This window comes from Heterodontus francisci, chromosome 43 (genome assembly GCF_036365525.1).
Source record: "Heterodontus francisci isolate sHetFra1 chromosome 43, sHetFra1.hap1, whole genome shotgun sequence".
NCBI classification, from domain to species: Eukaryota; Metazoa; Chordata; class Chondrichthyes; order Heterodontiformes; family Heterodontidae; genus Heterodontus; species Heterodontus francisci.
The window spans coordinates 28,144,225-28,158,502 of record NC_090413.1 but is presented as its reverse complement, the minus strand read 5'-3'; the positions used below and the strand labels follow the sequence as shown (position 1 = coordinate 28,158,502).

General features: G+C 44.4%; 1 protein-coding gene across 2 annotated transcripts in view; it reads left to right on the top strand.

The window, feature by feature from the left end:
* The first annotated feature begins 3,450 nt into the window (after positions 1-3,450).
* Positions 3,451-14,278, top strand: part of khsrp (KH-type splicing regulatory protein) — a 65,966-nt gene continuing 55,138 nt past the window's right edge. For both annotated transcript variants that reach the window (XM_068021275.1, XM_068021274.1), the window contains exon 1: positions 3,451-3,812. In XM_068021275.1, coding sequence (XP_067877376.1) covers positions 3,687-3,812 — 126 coding nt within the window. In that variant the 5' untranslated portion in view covers positions 3,451-3,686. The remainder of the gene's footprint in view (positions 3,813-14,278) is intronic.

Sequence of the window (14,278 nt, the reverse complement as noted above, 5' to 3'; positions counted from 1 at the left end):
GAACCTACCCGGGAACAGGCTATTTTAGATTTGGTAATGTGTAATGAGATAGGACTCATAAGAGATCTTGTAGTTAAGGATCCTCTAGGGGGAAGTGATCATAACATGGTAGAATTTCAAATTCAGTTTGAGGGTGAGCAACTCGGGTCTCAAACCAGTGTCTTCAACTTAAACAAATGGGATTACAGAGGTAAGAAGAAAGAGTTGTCTAAAGCGGGCTGGGAAAATAGACTACAGGGGAAGTCAGTGGATGAGCAGTGGCAGACTTTTAAGCAGATATTTCACAACACTCAGCAAACATTTATTCCAGTCAGAAGGAAGGACTCGAAGAGAACGATGAACCACCCGTGGATAACAAAGGAAGTTAAGGTGAGTATCAAATCAAAAACAAAGGCATATAAAGTGGCGAAAGCTAGTGGTAGGCCAGAGGATTGGGAATTTTTTAGAAACTAGCAGCGAATGACTAAAAAAGGGATAAAATTGATTGGGAGTAAATTAGCAAGAAATATAAAAACAAACAGTAAGAGCTTCTACGGTATATAAAAAGGAAGAGAGTGGCTAAAGTAAGTGTGGGACCCTTAGAGGATGAGACTGGGAAATTAATAACAGGGAACAGGGAAATGGCAGATAATTTAAACCAATATTTTGCATCAGTCTTCATGGTGGAGGACACTTTTAACATCCCAACAATAATAGATGAACAAGGTGTAAATGGGAGGGAGGAACTTGTAACAATCTCTACCACGAGGGAAAAGGTGCTTGACAAACTGATGGGACTAAAGGCAGACAAGTTGCCAGGACCTGATGGCCTGCATCCAAGGGTTTTTAAAAGAAGTGGCTGCAGAGGCATTGGTCAAAATATACCAGAACTCACTGGATTCCGGTAGGGTACCAGCGGATTGGAAAACCGCTAATGTGACACCCCTAATCAAGAAAGGAGGGAGACAGAAAGCAGGAAACTATACACCAGTTAGTTTAACATCAGTCATTGGGAAAATGCTAGAGTCCATTACTAAGGAAGAAATAGCAGGACATTTAGAAAAACTTAATGCAATCAAACAGAGTCAACATGGTTTTATGAAAGGGAAATCATGTTTGACAAATTTGTTAGAGTTCTTTGAGGATATAACAAGCAGAGTGGATAAAGGGGAACTGGTAGATGTCGTATGTTCAGATTTTCAGCAGGCATTCGATAAGGTGCCACATAAAAGGTTATTGCACAAAATTGGAGCTCAGGGTGTTGAGGGTAATGTATTAGCATCGATTGAGGACTGGCTAACACAGAGAAGGCAGAGAGTCAGGATCAATGGGTCTTTTTCAGGTTGGAAAGCCGTAACTAGTGGGGTGTCACAAGGATCAGGTCTGAGGGCCTCAATTATTTACTATCTATATCAATGACTTGGAGGAAGGGACATAGTGTATCCAAATTTGCTGATGATACAAAAATAGGTGGGAAGGCATGTTGTGACGAGGACAGAAAGAATCTGCAAAGGGATATAGAGAGGTTAAGTGAGTGGGCAAAAACTTGACAGATGGAGTTCAATGTGGGAAAGTGTGAGGTCATCCACTTTGGTAGGAAGAATAAAAAGGCAGATTATTATTTAGATGGAGAAAGACTATAAAATACTGCAGTACAGAGGGATCTGGGTGTTCTTGTGCATGAAACACAAAAGTTAGCATGCAGGTGCAGCAAGTAATTAGGAAAGCAAATGGAATTTTGGCCTTTATTGCTAGGGGGTTAGAGTTTAAAAATAGGGAAGTCTTGTTACAACTGTACGGGTGTTGGTGAGGCCACACCTGGAGTACTGTGTACAATTTTGGTCCCCATATTTAAGGAAGGATATACTGGCATTGGAGGCAGTTCAAAAAAGGTTCACTCGGCTGATTCCTGGAATGAAGGGGTTGTTTTATCAAGAACGACAAAACAGGGTCGGCCTTTATTCATTGTAGTTTCGAAGAATGAGAGGTGATCTGATTGAAACATATAAAATTTTAAGGGGGCTTGACAGGGTAGATGTTGAGAATACTTTTCCACTAGTGGGGGAATCTCGAACTCGGGGACATAGTTACAGAATAAGGAGGCACACATTTAAAACTGAGATGCGAAGGAATTTCTTCTCTCCGAGGGTGGTGAATCTCTGGAATTCTCTAACCCAGAGAGTTGTGGAAGCTAGGTCACTAAATGTATTTAAGGAAGAGGTAGATAGATTTTTGAAATTTCGGGGAGTTGAGGGCTATGAGGAGCAGGCCCGAAAGAGGAGTTGAGGCCTGGGACAGATCAGCCATGATCTTATTGAATGGTGGGGCAGGTTTGTGGGGCTGAATAGCCTAGTCCTGCTCCTATTTCTTATGTGCTTATGTAAACTGGGCTTATTTTCACTGGAATTTAGAAGAGTGAGGGGAGACTTGATTGAAGATCCTGAACGGTCTTGACAAGGAGGATGTGGAAAGGACATTTTCTTTTGTGGGTGAGTCTAGAACTGGGGGGTATTGTTTTAAAATTAGGGGTGGCCCTTTTAGGACAGAGATGAAGAGGATTTTCTTTCTCTCAGATGGTTGTGCGACTTTGGAACTCTGCCTCAGAAGGTGGTGGAGGCAGGGACATTAAATATTTTTAAGGTAGAGGTAGATAAATTCTTGTTTGGCAAAGGAATAAAAGATTATCGGTGGTAGATGGGAGTGTGGAATTCGAGACCCAAACAGATCAGTCACGATCTTATTGAATGGCGGAGCAAGCTTGAGGGGCTGAATGGCCTACTTCTGCTCCTAATTGGTATGTCTGTTTGTCCAATTGAGTCCAACACACAAGATTTGTCAGTTCCGAAGAAGGGTCACTGACCCGAAACGTTAACTCTGCTTCTCTTTCCACAGATGCTGCCAGACCTGCTGAGTGATTCCAGCATTTCTTGTTTTTATTTCAGATTTCCAGCATCTGCAGTATTTTGCTTTTACTCAAGATTGTCCCAGTTTGGTCCAAAGGCTTGTTTCTATGCTGTATATTCTCAATGGCTGTCCATAAACTCTCTCAAATTAAGTAACTCCTGAAAGGAAATACCCAGGGAATTAAATTTTCACATAATAAATATCACACAGCAAGTGCAGATGTATCTAAGCAGCTTCCATTTGAATTACAGAAGGCTAAACCTTCACCAAATCTGACAGTTTCCCACTCTCTCCTTCCCTCCATTTCCTCACATGCTTCACTCAGACAGCATGATGCTGCAGGACCGCCTTCCGCCCTTTCTGGCAGTCTACTGGCTAACCCCACTGCCAATCAAAGTTTGGCCGCATGCGTTCCTACCGCGGCGTCAGTCCGTCAATCATCGTGACGTCACAGGAATCCCGCGTTCCTACTGCAGAGTAGTACCGTCAATCATGATGACGTCACAACGGTCAGGCGTTTCCATTGCATGGCGGGGACGTCAATCAAATGTGCCGTCAGCCCGCCCCCCTCCGTCTCTTGGCGGTGTCGAGGCGGGAGCGTTGGGAGCCATTACTGCTGGCGGCCGGGCCTGCTATCGGAGAGCGGGATTCGCGGTGTCTCCCTGGGCTTGAGGCAGGGGAAAGGAGGAGAGAATTAAAAATATATCTCTATCTATATATATATATATATATAAAGCCCACATACAAAGCGCGTGAGGGCCCGTCCTTTACCTGCAGCGGCGGAGCGGAGAGCCCAGCTTGAAATGGCGGATTTCGCGACAGCGGCGCCCCCGCACGCAGTCGGTGCCGGCGCGGCCGGACCCGGAGCTGGCGGAGCGGCCTTCAAAAAGCCGGACGCTTTCGCGGACGCGGTGCAGCGGGCCCGGCAGGTCAGTTGGTGGGAAGGTGGGGAGGAGCAGATACCGAGGGTGAGGTGAAGTGAAGTGGAGTGAGGTGAGGGGAGGCAGCTTGAAGCCTGACTGACTAGGCCGCACTGAGGGCAGCGCTTTCACTCTTCCCCCTGCACCCCCACCGCACGGCCCAGGGAGTGGGGGTCCGAACCCTGGCGGCGGCGGCGGGCTGGGGGAGGCCCAGGCCCCTTTGTCGGTTTATTTCATTCCACAGCATCGACTTCCATTGGGGCAGGAGGAGGGGAATTCTCCCGACTTTCTCTTCACGTTGCCCGGGTTCTGCCTAGCAGTAGAGGATCTTTTCCCACCCTTCACATTGTAGGCCATCCTGCTTCGAAATGGGGTTAACATTCATATTTAATTTGTTGTACAAAAATTCTCAACACGTACAGTTTTTAATCATTTTAAGGCAGGTCTTCAGTGCACCATTGGGATTGGGGGGTGGTGGGGGAGAAGAACACATGTAATTTTATTGTTAATCAAGACATGGTACTTCACAAACCCCTCTGGTTAGGTAGGTGAGTAAAACTTGAATTTGGCTCCCCAATTTTTTTTGTCGAAATTTAGAACGTATCTTCACCTTCTGGAGGAGCTTGGCTGAAATGTAAATGTGTGTGAGGATGAAACTGCATGAGCCCGTTCCCCTTGAACGGGAATGTCTTCTCATCAAGCATCTATCTCCAGTACCTTCTCACTACTGAAAAAAACCTTCCACTTTTCATCTCTTGGCTTGTGATTTATTTGCTTTATGCCTTATCACAGTGGCAGGGTTAGGCTTAGCCGTTTTTGTTTGGGTGGGTGGAGGGGGGAATGGTCAGCCAAAGATTCCATCGTATTTGTGTGTTTTAAAAGAGTTCCATTATTCACTGAAATAACAGGTCATTAACCACCAAGACCAGTTTAAAAAAAAAGATTTTATTCAAGTATTGTTGGCCTAAATACTTTCCCATAAATTCGGAGTGAAATCTTTATTTCTGAAGAATTGCAGGAAACCTGTGTATTTAGAGCGAGAAACTACTGAAGTATGTTTATATATTTCAGTTTTATTTTTCTATGTAAGGGTGCATTTTGTTTTTGAGTTATGTTGTCAGTGTATAAATGGTTTAAAACAAAAACGAGAAATGCTGGTATCACTCAGCAGGTCTGGCAGCATCTGTGGAAAGAGAAGCAGAGTTAACGTTTCGGGTCAGTGACCCTTCTTCGGAACTCAGAGTTCCGAAGAAGGGTCACTGACCCGAAACGTTAACTCTGCTTCTCTTTCCACAGATGCTGCCAGACCTGCTGAGTGATTCCAGCATTTCTTGTTTTTGTTTCAGATTTCCAGCATCCGCAGTATTTTGCTTTTATATAAATGGTTTAACTTTGTTGTATTGAGAGCGCTGTGACATTGGACATAACGTAGCTCCAATGCAGCGTGAACATTAATTTTCTCAGTCTCCAATTTTGGAAGAGGGCTCCAATGTTAACTCTTTGTATTTCCCTCCTAATACAGTATTCTGGTATCCAAAAGTATGTAGCTGAGGACAGTAATGTGGGCTTATGCTTACCAGGAACTGGACAGCGCCTTATCCAACCTCATTTTCTTTTGGACGTGAAGAACCAGGTTATTAGTGGTGTTGAGGTCAAAGAGCAGTGAGCAGCCAGCTTCCAGTTCTCTCGTTTCACAATTTTCGAGCTAAGGTTTTTTTTTACTAATCCGAAGTGCTTTAACTGTTTTTAAGGGTTGTTAGATAATCTACATATAGACTGGAAAAATCAGGTGGGCAGAGGTAGCCTAGATGAGCAGTACAGAGAATGTTTTTGATTATTTCTTGGAAAGGATCAACTATCTCACGAGCACTTTTAAGACCCTAGGATAAAGTCCATCAGGACCCGGGGACTTGTCAGCCCGCAGCTCTAACAATTTGTTCAGTACCACTTCAGTGGTGATTGTAATTTTCTTGAGTTCCTCCCTCCCATCCATTTCCTGACTTACAGCTAATACTGGGATGTTACTTGTATCCACAAGAGTGAAGACCGATGCAAAATATCTGTTCATCTGCCATCTCCTTATTATCCATGAGTTCCGTTAGATTGTAAAATGTAGAATGTAGCTCCTTTCTTCAAAAAGTGAGGGAGACCGAAAGCAGGAAATTGCAGGCCAGTTAGCTTAATATCTGTCTAGGGAAATGTTAGAAGCTATTATGAAAGACATTCTAGCAGGACATTTAGAAAAATTTAAGGTAATCAGACAGAGTCAACATGGTTTTGTGAAAGGGAAATCATGTTTAACCAATTTATTGGAGTTCTTTGAAGAAGTAACGTGCTGTGAATAAAGGGGAACCAGTGGATGTATTGTACTTAGATTTCGAGAAGGCATTTGATAAGGTGCCACATCAAAGGTTACTGCAGAAAATAAAAGCTCATGATATAGGGTGGCGCAGTGGTTAACAACACAGCCTCACAGCTCCAGCAACCTGGGTTCAATTCTGGGTACTGCCTGTGTGGAGTTTGCAAGTTCTCCCTGTGTCTGCGTGGGTTTCCTCCAGGTGTTCGGCTTTCCTCCCACAGCCAAAAGACTTGCAGGTTGGTAGGTAAATTGGCCATTATAAATTGCCCCTAGTATTGTTAAGTGGTAGGGGAATATAGGGACAGGTGAGGATGTGGTAGGAATATGGGATTAGTGTAGGATTAGTATAAATGGGTGGTTGATGGTCGGCACAGACTCGGTGGGCCGAAGGGCCTGTTTCAGTGCTGTATCTCTAATCTAATCTAATAGAATGTTATCATTTATTGCGGGGGGAATTGAATACAAAAGTAGGGAGGTTATGCACCAATTATCCAGGGAATTGGTGAGACTGCCTGGAGTACTAGACAGTATTGGTCTCCTTATTTAAGGAAGGAGGTAAATGCAGGACAGAAACGGTTTACTAGACCAATACCTGGAATTGGCGGGCTGTCTTAGGAGGAATGATTGGACAGGGTAGGTTCGTATCCGTTGGAATTTAGAAGAGTAAGAGGCGACTTGATTGAAACATGCAAGATCCTGAGGGGTCTTGACAGGGTTGCTGTGGAAAGGATTTTCCCCTTGTGGGAGAATCTAGAACTAGGGGCCACTGTTTAAGATTAAGGGCTTGCCATTTAAGACTGAGATGAGAATTTTGTTCTCTGAGGATCGTGAGTCTTGGCATTTCTCTTCCTCACAAGGCGGTGGAAGGAGAGTCTTTGAATATTTTTAAGGCAGAGTTAGATAGATTCTTGATGAGCAAGCAGGTGAAAAGTTATCGGGGGTAGGTGGAAATGTGGAGTAACCAGTTCAGCCTTGAACTTAATGAATGGCGGAGCAGGCTCAAGAGGCCAAGTGGTCTACTCCTGCTCCTAATTCGTATTGGAAGTATAAAGTTGTATTATAGTTTTCCAGTAAGATCAGTGTTGAGGCAATGATTTTTTTTGCTTGATGCACCTGACTGTACTATTATTGATTCTCCATTTCTAAACTTGGCTTGTGAGAAACATTTTGAAGTATAGGTGAAGCACTGCAGTCACTGCTCAGGTAGCCGCGGGAGCAATTAATTGTGGTGAAATGGTGGTATTGCCCAAAGTCTACGGGTTTCAATGTAATCTGTACAATAGCTTTATGACCCTGGATGGATGGATTGATAATGGTGCTGTTTGGGGTGGGAAAGTGTAAATTCTATTCAGTTCATTTGGGAATAGGCAGAGAGAGCCGAGAACAAAGTCAGAGTTAGTTGTGTCTGTGTGGTAAAGGGAAGGAAGAACCGAATGGAAAGAACTGACCCTGAGAAAATTGGGTACTCAATGGAAGTTGGCAGATGACTGATTGTTTGATCTGGAAATTGTCCATGAAATGGACAGTCAAGGTATGGGGCCAGTAAGAAATAACTTTTGAAAATTGGAATGTCTTCCCCCACGCCCCCATTGTGCCTCTTTCTCTGAATCTGCCAACTTGCTGAGGGAAGGGTTTGCCAGGTTCTGGTGTCTTTCCTGTTCTTGCCATACTACCCACTTTTCATGTGTGTTGTCGGCTGTTGATGGAGGCTAAGGCATTGCTGAACATGTTTTTTTGTTCTTTCCAACATTAACATGCATGCTTCCAGCAAAAGATATTTAATTTGTTCAGGCATCATGTGGTACCCAGCTTCTACTCTGCATGACAGCTGAATCTGGAATTAAGCTTGAAACCTTCTGGTCTCTAACAGCTAATTCTTAAGTGGACAGAGCAATTACTTCCCTATGTGGGATACTGCCTTCAGTTCTGGGCACTGAACCTCAGGAAATCTGTTGACCTTGAAGTGGTACATCACTAAATACTGGACTTACAATATTAAATAATGAAGTATCTCCAGAAGATTGAGACGCATTAATTGGGGATCCTAACTGATTTGGTAGAGTAGATGTGGGCACTTATTTCTGGGGGAATCCAGAACAGGGAGGCACAATAGCTTAGCGAGAGGCAAGCCATTCAGTAAATCAGGAATGACTTCTTCATACAAAGGTTAGTGAACCTGAAACCCTCTCTTTCCCCAAAAGGTCGTGGATGCTTTGTGGGGGCGTGGGAAGGGGTGCTGTTAATTAAAATGTTCAAGTCTGAGTGGTAGATTTTTATTGGTCACGAGTATGAAGGGATATGGGTCAAAGACAGATAGATATAAATGAGTTACAGGTCAGTCATTGAATTGAATGGTGGAACAGGCTCGAGGGGCTAAATGGTCTCTTCCTGTTCCGATGAGGTGCAGAAATTTTCAATGTAAATGAATTGTGTAACTGAGCATGTTTCCCCCTTTTTCTAAAAATTCCCTCTCTTCCTCAGGCTGTTGCATCTTGCTGAGGCACAGGTGCTGATGTCCAATATGTATCTCATCCAAGCGGCTGCTCGTATGTGGCATGCAATGTAACCACTTAGGTCTTCATAGCTAAGCCAGACCCTGTCCTCACCTGCCATCTTTGTGCTCTTCCAAGAGGAGTCAATGGCTCAGTTACAGGTAGGAAGGGATGCTGTTTTGGCTCCCCTCCCCCAACCCCTCCCCCCACCACCCAACCCCCAACTGGGAGCATTGTTGGCAGTTGTGGCATTGTTGCTGTGAACCTGGCTGAGATTAGCACTGATCAGGTAATTTCCTGAAAATTTACCTGAGACACTGATGGAGGAGAACGTGATTGTTAAAAACAAATAATATGTTAAATTTGATCATCCCGAGATACAGGTGAGGTACCAGAGGACTGGAGGTCTGTGAAGGTTGTACCATTGTTTAAAAAGGCTGCGAGGGATAGGCCAAATAATGATAGGCCGGTCAGTCTGACCTCGGTGGTGGGTAAATTATTAGAATCAATTTTGAGACAGGATAAACTGTCAGTTAGAAAGGCATGGATTAATCTGGGATCGTCAGCATTGATTTGTTAAGGGAAGGTCATGTCTTACTAACTTGATTGAGTTTTTTGAGGAAGTAACGGAGGATTGATGAGGGTCGTGCAGTTAGATCCAAAATTGGCTCAGTGACAGGAAACAACAGGTAGTGGTCTAAGGAAAAGAACCCTAGCCGATCCAATCTTTCCTCGTAGCTGCAACTTTCAAACCCTGGCAACATTCTTGTAAATCTCCTCTGTACTCTCTCCAGAGCAATTATGTCCTTCCTGTTATGTGACCAGAACTGTACCCAGTACTCCAGCTGTGGCCTACCCAGCATTTTGTGCAGTTCCAGCATTACATTCCTGCTTGGTATTCTATATCTCGGCCAATAAAGGAAAGTCTTCCATATGCCACCTTCTCCACTCTATCCACCTGTTTGCTGGTATCTTCCCCAGCTGATGCAGGATATCCAGGCTGAGTGAGGAATTAGGGTTTTATGCATTTCCTGCAAATTCATTGACATTTAATCTGTTGATCAACAAGAGCTAGTAGATAGTTGACACTTAATGGGTCCATTTCAAAGCTGAGAAGGTGCATCCAACTTAAAAACCATATGTTTTGTTGCTCCTCTTGAGGTGAAATTGTCTCACTGAATATGATGCCAACATGCCTCAGCAAATGACCAGTTCTTGTGCACACTGAGTACAATATGGAGTAGGCAAAGGACGTTTGACCTATCAAGCCCAATTTTTTTCATAGACCAACCTTATTCAGTTGGTACATTCTGGGATTATGCAAGGTTTTTTCCTTCCAACTGCCACATGTCTATTCCAGGCTATTTACCTAACTTTGTATTCTACATTCATCCTTGGCATATCATTTGTATATTCTCAGCAGTTCAGGAATCAGCATGTTTCCCCACAGCATTCCGTTTCCATGACAATCCTCAACTGCATTGCTGTTCGTTTTTAATATAAAAGGTGGACCAACACTAACAACATTGAATTACTTTGCATACAATTTAGTTTAGTTACTTGGGTGAGGGAATGGAAAGAAATCAGTGATAAGGGTGAGTGTTCAGCTATTCAGCAACTGTGGAGCATTATCTGAGCATGTGCTTTCATCACTGAGTTCCTCATGCACTCATTCCAGTTGTCGGTTTCTAGTCAATGATAGAGTTTGAATTGTGGCTGTTTTCCTCCTCTTCCCTCGTTGGGATAACTAGTGCCTGTGTAGAGCTGAGATCAACTCTCAGCAAGGTTTCGGGAGATTAATACTCTTCCACATGTTGGATTTACCCACCGTCATTGGTGAGCCCAGCCTTGAAATGGATCTTTAATGATTCAAGTACCACCAGAATTATTCCCTTATCAGGCTCCTCTGAGAACTGTGAACCTCCATTGAGTAGAAGCCGTACAGAAAGGGAAGGAACCCGGTCTGGTCCAGTGAATAGCTGAGCTTTACAGTGTGATACAGCACAGAGACAGGCCCTTCGACCCACTGTGTCCGCACCTGCCATCAAGTCGATCTATTTTAATCCCATTTTCCAGCACTTGGCCCGTAGCCTTGTATGCTATGGCGTTTCAGGTGCTCCTCTAAATACTTAAATGTTGAGGGTTCCTGCTTCTACCACCCCTTCAGGTAGTGTGTTCCAGATTCCAGCCACCCTCTGGGTGAAAAAATCTTTCCTCAAATCCCTTCTAAACCTCCTGCCCCTTCCCTTAAATCTATGCCCCCCTGGTTATTGACCCCTCTGCTGAGGGCAAAAGTTTCTTCCTCTCTACCCTATCTGTGACCCTCATAATTTTGTATACCTCAATCAGGTTCCCCCTCAGCCTTCTCTGCTCTAAGGTAAACAATCCTAGCCTATCCAGTTTCTCTTCATAGCTGAAATTTTCCAGGCCAGGCAACATCTTGGTGAATCTCCTCTGCACCCTCTCCAGTGCAATCACATCCTTCCTATAGTGTGGTGGCCAGAACTGTACACCAGCTGTGTCCTAACTAGCGTTTTATACAGCACCAGCAGAACCTCCCTGCTCTTGTATTCTATGCCTCGGCTAATAAAGGCAAGTATCCCATATGCCTTCCTAACCACCTTCTCTACCTGTGCTGCTGCCTTCAGTGATCTGTGGACAGACCAAGGTCTGTCTGAACCTCTACTTCCTAGGGCCCTACCACATATTGTATATTCCCTTGCCTTGTTAGTCCTTCCAAAATGCATCACCCCTCACTTCTCAGGATTAAATTCAGTTTGCCACTGCTCTGCTCACCTTACCAATCCATCTATGTTGTCCTGTAATCTAAGGCTATTCTGACTCTTAGGACACCACCAATTTTTGTGTCCTCTGCGAACTTACTAGAACTCCTATATTCAGGTCTAAGTCATTAATGTACACTGCAAATAGCAAGGGTCCCAGCACCGATCCCTGCATGACACCACTGGTTACAGGCTTCCAATAGTAAAAACAACCCTCGACCATCACCCTCTGCTTCCTGCCACTAAGCCAATTTTTGAACCAATTTGCCATATTTCCCTGGATCCCATGGGCTCTTACCACCTTGACCAATCTCCCATGCGGGACCTTATCAAAAGCCTTACTGAAGTCCATGTAGACTACATCAACTGCTTTACCCTCATCTACACATCTAGTCACTTCGGAAAATTCAGTCAAATTAGTTAGACATGATCTCCCCCTGACACAGCCATGCTGGCTATCCTTGATTAAGTTTTGCTTCTCCAAGTGGAGGTTAATCCTGTCCCTCAGAATTTTTTTCCAATAGTTTCCTTACTGCTGATGGGCTCACTGGCCTGTAATGACCTGGTTTATCCCTACTACCCTTCTTGCATAATGGTACCATATTCGCTGTCCTCCAGTCCTCTGGCACTTCTGTGGCCAGAGAGGATTTGAAAACTTGTGTGAGCCCCTGCAATCTCCTCCCCCTTGCCTCACATAGCAGCCTGGGGTACATCTCCTATAATAAAAGCAAAATACTGCAGATGCTGGAAATACTGAGCATGTCTGGCACCATCTGTGGAAGGAGAAGTAGAGTTAACATTTCAGGTCAGTGACTGTTCCTCAGAACTTATGATGGGTCACTGACCTGAAATGTTCACTCTGCTTTACTCTCCACAGATACTGCCAGACCTGCTGGGATGCATCTCATTTGGGCCTGGGGATTTATCCACTTTTAAGCCCAGTAACACCGCTAATACCTCCTCCCTTTCAATGCTAGTATGTTCAAGTATATCACAATCCGCTTCCATGATCTCTACACCTACATCGTCCTTCCACAGTGAACACAGATGAAAAACAATCATTTAAAACCTCACCTGCATCCTCCGGCTCCACACAAATTGCTGCTTTGGTCCTTAATGGTCCCTACTCTTTCCCTGGTTATCCTCTTGCCCTTAATATACATAAAACACCTTGGGATTTCCCTTTATCTTGCCTGCCAGTGTTTTTTCATGCCCCTTCTTCGCTCTCCTAATTACTTTTATAAGTATCTTCCCCCCCCCCCCCCCCCCCTACACTTTCTATACTTCTCTAGGGTCTTTGCTGCTTTCAGCCCTCTGAATCTGCCATAAGCTTCCTTTTTTTTTCCTATCCAATCCTCTATATCCCTTGACATCCAGGGTTCCCTGGACTTGTTGGTCCTACCCTTCACCTTTACGGGAACATGTTGGCCCTGAACACTCACTCATTCCTTTTTGAATGACTGCCACTGGTCTGATGTAGACTTTGCTACAAGTAGCTGCTCCCACTCCACTTTAGCCAGATCCTGTTTTATCATTTTGAAATCGGCCTTTCCCCAATTCAGTACCTTTATTTCCGGTCCATATTTGTCCTTTTCCATAACTACCTTAAATCTTAGAGTTATGGTTACTATCCCTGAAATGCTCCCCCACTGACACTTGTACCACGTCTGGCATCATTCCTTAAGATTAGGTCCAGTACCCCCCGCCCCGCCCCTCCATTTTCTCTTGTAGACTTTCTACGTACTGGCTCGAGAAGCTCTCCTGGCTGCACTTCAAGAATTCTGCTCCCTTTGCGCAAAGACTATCCCAGTTAATATTGGGGAAGTTGAAATCCCCTGCTATTACCACCCTATTATTTTTACACCTCTCTGAGATTTGCCTACATATCTGCTCCTCTATCTCTCCCTGACTGTTTGGAAACCTGTAGTACATACCCGGAAAAGTGATTACCCCCTTTTTGTTTTTAAGTTCTACCCATATGGCCTTATTTGAGAAACCCAAGATATCATCCCTCCTTACTGCAGTAATTGACTCCTTGATCAATAGTGCAATGCCACCTCCTCGTTTACACCCCTGCCCCCTGTCACGCCTGAAGATTCTATACCCTGGAATATTAAGCTGCTAGTCCTGCCCTTCCCTCAGCCATGTCTGTGTGATAGCAATAATATCATATTCCCATGGGGCAGGACCTCGGTTTGATCTCTGGCAGAAACAGTTGGGTGCTACAGTTGGCCTCTGTGTTCTGTTAAAGAAGAAAATGAATCTTATCTGGTTATTGCAGCTGAAAAATGTTTGTGTGTATTGGGCAAGGGGAGATTCAGGGCCAGCTTGATGCATCCTGCAGGCAAAATTACGAGCTTTTGCGATCGGCATCTCGATATAAATGTAGAACTCTGCTCTAGTTAGGCTTCAGGGCTGGAGGAAATTGGTGAGGGAGCTTTGGAAGGGAATAATTAATGCATCTTCAAATTTCCTTTATGCTCAAAGTGAGGGCTGTTGATGAGGAATAAAACTTACCCTTCCGGTGCCCAGCGTCAACATCAGACTGTCTGGGATCAGAGCATCATGACTGTGTTCTGAGCAAATCTTCCAGTGATTATTTATTTATTTAGATATACAGCACTGAAACAGGCCCTTTGGCCCACTGAGTCTGTGCTGACCCTCAACCACCCATTTTATACAAATCCTACATTAATCCCATATTCCCTACCACATCCCCACAATTCTCCTACCACCTACCTACACTAGGGGCAATTTACAATGGCCAATTTACCTATCAACCTGCAAGGCTTTGGCTGTGGGAGGAAACCGGAGCACCTGGCGGCAACCCACACGGTCGCA